Here is a 4875-nt window from a genome sequence, read left to right as displayed (position 1 = left end):
CAGAGTTTTTTATTATTTTTTAATTACACAAGGATAAATAGATACATTATTACTAAATTTTCCACCAGCATAAATAGAATTATATAAATAGACATTTCAAAGTATAATCTAAAGGTGTGTAAAGAGTTCCCATTACTTTTTTCAGCCCGGCACATGAAGTTGTCTGGATTCTGAATTTATGGAGTTCAAGATGTTTTGGGAAAACATTTTTGTTTTTAACTGAGAATTTAAAAATGTCTAATATATTCTGATAGATTTTAGCTAATCACTATGGCTTGATTCAGTTTTGCAGAGAGTGAATCAGGCCCCTTCACTTCAGTGCTGTTAGGCAATGCAGTTCTCCTCCACGGCTCCCTGCTCTTACACTACTGGCTTCCCTTAAGCCTGGTGTCGGATCAAGGGGGTGACACATGTGCAGCCCACAGTGATTACTTTCTTCTCCAGGTGGTAGGACTGGTGGCAACCCTTCCGCTCCCTCCGGAGGACGAGGATCTCCTGTTTGATGGGGACAGAGTTGACGCTGTGGTCCAGCTTCCCGTCCAAATTCACACACCTGGAGTGGCGGCACTTGGCATCAGCAATCACCTCGGGGAAACGGTTGTGGTCCTCATCGATCCTGTAAGTTGACATGAAAGGAAGTATTTGAAATGGAAATGCTGCTGCATCTTTGGAGACACGATAGTCTGGATCACTACGGGCTCCCAACTCAGGAATATGTACCTCCTGTGAGAGTGGCTATGAAGGGGCAGTAGACCCTGATTTTTAAGAAATAAAGTGTAATAAAGTAAATACTGCAGGTTTTTAATATAAGACAAACATGCTAGGACTGCATGCAACTGCCTTTGCAAAGAACTTGCTTCAAATAGACACTAACTTTGAAAGACTGGTTAGAAATTATTTGAGCTTCTTAACATATCAGACTGACTAACAGACCTAAGGACCTTCAGCTCCCCGCCAAAATATGAAACGTTCTTAGAGCCTGGTGCTGATGTTATTACACCACCACTGAATATGGTGCCAGCCCTCTGAGTTATTTTTGATGATCAGTTAGGTAAATAATGCTTTTGAAGAGAAAGCTTGCCCTAATATACAAATAAATTAATTAAATTACAAAAATAATTTGCTTTGCCTTCTGTATATTGGCCTAGACCATTTGTTTTGCTCTGTGCTTCATTCTGTATTGGTTGTCTTTCGAAGAGAATTATGTGGACTGCAGTTACCCTCATATTTCCAAAAATCTCTCAACAGCGAAGCACTGAAAATAAAGATGTGGACATAGCCTCAGCAGTGTTCTTGACCAGGGCAGCCCATTATTTCTAGACAATAGGGACAGAGATCATACCTGTAATCCCACGGAGCCAGAGAGCGGCTGCTGACATCAGGACTCACAATGGTGTCCTGGTTTGCGTTGCTGATGCTTATGTTGACTCTCACAGTCTGAGGGAATTTTGAGTCTTTTTGGGTCAGACATCCAGCATATGCTTGCTTGAAGAGGCTCTCCGGCTTGAGTCCAGGCTGTATCACCTTCCCGTAGGCAGAACTGCTGGCTGACAGCATGGCCAACAGCATTAAGAGCAGGGATCTGAACTGAAGACAATTGGTGCCTTTAGGACAGGACGCAGGTACAGCTGCTGTAACACAACATGCCTAACAACTCCTCTGTGTGTCTGGGAAATTCATCCACAGCCAGCTTAGCTGGAAGTTAAAGCCTATACTGTAGGTTGGAGTACTTACGGGAAAATGCCATATAACACATCCACTCCTGCTTTCATTAACTAAACCTTACAGTGCTGACGGGTATGGTATACACTCAGTTGTAATTTGGTGATTAAAAAATGTGAATTATAGAAAATAATTTAATGCAGGAGATAACAGAAAGGATATAATAACAAAAAAAAACCACTCTAAGGTTGAATTTTCAATGTATTTCTTGACTCACAGTATGTTGAAGTAGCCCTGTTCACTAATATACCCGTACAGTCTCATTGCTGTCCCGTGTTGGTGCTATTCATCAGTTTCCTGCTTTAGTTATTTTCAATTATTAGTGGTTTAAACAAGCATTTTAAAGGTGGGTCCACATCCCCATTCCTAACAGTCATCTATTAACATTAAATACGTCTCTGTTTAACTGGGGGAAAAAAAACAGAAAGCAAGTTCTTACCAGAGAAGCACAAAGGATTGGAGACATTTTCCTCCTTTCTCTTACTGCAGCTGATGCTTATACTGGGCTCTGTTGAACTGAACGTGTCTAGGCACATTTGCTGCTGGACTTTTTATAAGGGCTTCTGTGCTGTCCTAGTTAATTTGGAGTAGGTGGTTTTTTCCCAACCTTAACTGTGGTTTCTGACCATAACTTAAATTAAAAAGTGTATGTATATATATTCCATTAACGCTGGTGGAAGACAGGATATGGGCTCATCCTTTCTTAGATCTGTAGATGATGTCATTCTTTTAGCCATGTCACTCAAGTAGCAACAAAACTCAATGATGATATTAGAAAACCACCAAAAAATTGACACGCACTGCAGTAAGCGGGTGCAAAGTACACGATTTTAAAATCGGGACTAGAGCTGTCATCTAGTCAAACATAAGTCGATATGCTTCATGGTCTTGACTTGGGATGCTGTAGGTATCAAAACCACTAATGTCACTGGCACTGCCAGATTGGATCCATTTGCTCCTAGGTCAGTCTGATATCTTTTCATCCTGAATTGGACAGATGTTGCACAGCTGGCCCCCATCCAATTGCTCTCCAATACTTGCCACGTGCTGTCACTTGTCTTCATGTCAGAAGAGCTAGATTCCTTCTGAAGCTCCTGCTTTTTTCTCGAATCTCCTAGTCTGCATCACACTATTTTTATTCACATCTACACCTCAGGTGTGATACATCAGTTTTGATGACAATGTTTTGTGATAGTGAGTTCCCAAATTCAGCCATTCTCCATCTGGGAAAAAAACCCCTGTGAACATTGGTTTTGAGCTTGCCACCTTTCATTTCTCTTCAGGCTCTTGTGCTATGAGACAGGGCTTTGATCCTAGGGAAAAGGGTCTGGGAAGTGTGATGTTTGTAGTAAAGTCTTCAGTTCCTAAGTTAGGGAGAGGACAGAGGGGTTCAAGAGAAACCTTGCAAAGGCTGTGAGATGGAAAATCACTCCTCTTGTAATCAGGGAAACTGGAAGGAACTGCAGACACCTCCTCCATGGTATATAGGTGATAGTGTGCTACACTTGAAAATATTTGGCGCTAAAATACCTTGCATTGTAAAATACCAAGGCATTACAACTCCTTGTGTCCCAGCCCTGTGTCCTGGGTGACAGTGATCAACGATCCCACGTAGCTCCTAATCCCACCCTGCTGTCTCTCCATCCTTGTAAGACCAATGTACTGCAGCTCTGATGTATCCTGCCATGTTAGTATTTAAACATGCAATATTTAAATCCACGTGTTCAAGTGGACTGACTCAATTTGACATGGTGACAGTCAGGATCCCTTTCTCCCATTCAGGGGTGTTTTTCTAGATTTTCAATAAGATATGGTAAGGGGGTTGCTGACCTGGAGAGTTTGCGCTGCGTCAAGGCTGTGCCCCCTCATGACTTCGGGTCATTTTTGCTGCTCTAGCTGATAGCAACTGCCTTGATTTTTGTGTTTTCTTAGGCAGATGTCCTGATGAGCTCTGAAGGCTCATTAAAAGCCTTGGGCTTGACCCTGAAAGAAACCTTGCCTGCAAGGAGGGATGTTTGCATTCACTCCCCTCATCTGCTTTCAGGGATTTAAATCAATAGCTCACTAGTAAATATTTTGGTCGCTGGGATTTATGGAATGCTCTGGAACAGGGTGCTTCTGTGGCATCATTCAATATCCTTTGCTGAGAGCTCAGAGCTCTACAGTTATGCCAGTCAGCAGCAAAGCAGGGATGTGAAAGTTTTGGATGAAGGAGATATCGGACTAGGAACTAGAAGCTTGGGGTCTCCTCCCAAGCAAATATCCCAACCACTAGCTGATGGAGTCTTCTTACTTGTTATCTCCAGCAAATACTTCATGGCATAAAGCCAACTACATCTCCCAAGGAAAGACTCTCCACACAGAGTGCTACAAAACCCAGCACATAGAGAGAGGGTTAGGCTCAAATCTGTCAGGCTGCAGCTTCTCAGGTAATGATGCTGATCTTAATGAACTATGTCTATAGTTCATATATAATGAAATATATAATAAACCAGCTCCTGCTGTCTTTGATGAAGTTCTTGAAGAGTAGGTGGCAATGGACAGACACAAGGGTGTTGGTGTTGCTTGTAGGCTGAATTTCAGAGACATTTTTGACAAAGTAGCTTACATTTTAGAGAGGAGGTGGTGAATGTTGAGTCTATCCTTAACTAACATTTCTTTCTTAGGCAATGTCTCTCATCACTTTGCTCTGACAGTGGGTTACCAGTAGGTTGAATGTGCGCCATAGAGTAACACTCAGTGTAACAGCCTTGATCTACTGATGTATACTTTTTCTCAGGTCTAATTTTGGTGATTTTTTTAGATGAAAATGATGCAGATAAGGTGTGTTTTTTACATTTGCTTAGCATTTACATGTAAGTCCAAATTTTACTCACCTTGTGCCATCCAAAGGAGGATATAAATAAAGGCAGCATTTAGTTTGCTGTTTCTGGGATAGGCATGACCTATATCAGCTTGTTTAAAAGGTGCTGATGCTTGAAAATTTAAATGTATAATTCAGTTTCTCTCTTAAAGTTAGAGATGTACAGGTTAAAGGAAATGGTTCCCTCAGAAGGGGTTTTCTCTAATGCCATTTACTGAAATATCCATTCAAAGTGGGTCAGTTAAATTTCCAATTTTAGAAGAAAAAAGATTTCAAAAGCCTGCAAGGTA

General features: G+C 41.5%; 1 protein-coding gene across 1 annotated transcript; it reads right to left on the bottom strand.

Moving 5' to 3' along the window:
• Positions 1-378: 378 nt before the first annotated feature.
• LOC141921900 (interleukin-17F-like) lies at positions 379-2188 on the bottom strand. The gene is made up of 3 exons (XM_074820830.1): positions 2162-2188; positions 1343-1587; positions 379-616 (listed from the first exon to the last, which is right to left on the bottom strand). Exons 1-3 carry the CDS (start codon positions 2186-2188, stop codon positions 379-381), a joined length of 510 nt encoding a protein of 169 aa, XP_074676931.1.
• Positions 2189-4875: the final 2687 nt, after the last annotated feature.

This window comes from Strix aluco, chromosome 3, assembly GCF_031877795.1.
Source record: "Strix aluco isolate bStrAlu1 chromosome 3, bStrAlu1.hap1, whole genome shotgun sequence".
NCBI lineage: Eukaryota > Metazoa > Chordata > Aves > Strigiformes > Strigidae > Strix > Strix aluco.
The sequence above is the reverse complement of the archived record's forward strand: the minus strand, read 5'-3'. Positions and strand labels throughout refer to the sequence as shown.

Excerpts from the sequence above, each read along its gene's own strand:
- LOC141921900 (XM_074820830.1), bottom strand. The coding sequence starts at position 2,188 with ATGTCTCCAATCCTTTGTGCTTCTCTG. Across the intron at positions 1,588-2,161 it reads CAATCCTTTGTGCTTCTCTG|TTCAGATCCCTGCTCTTAAT; the intron begins GTAAGAACTTGC and ends AATTGTCTTCAG. Across the intron at positions 617-1,342 it reads CTGGCTCCGTGGGATTACAG|GATCGATGAGGACCACAACC; the intron begins GTATGATCTCTG and ends GTCAACTTACAG.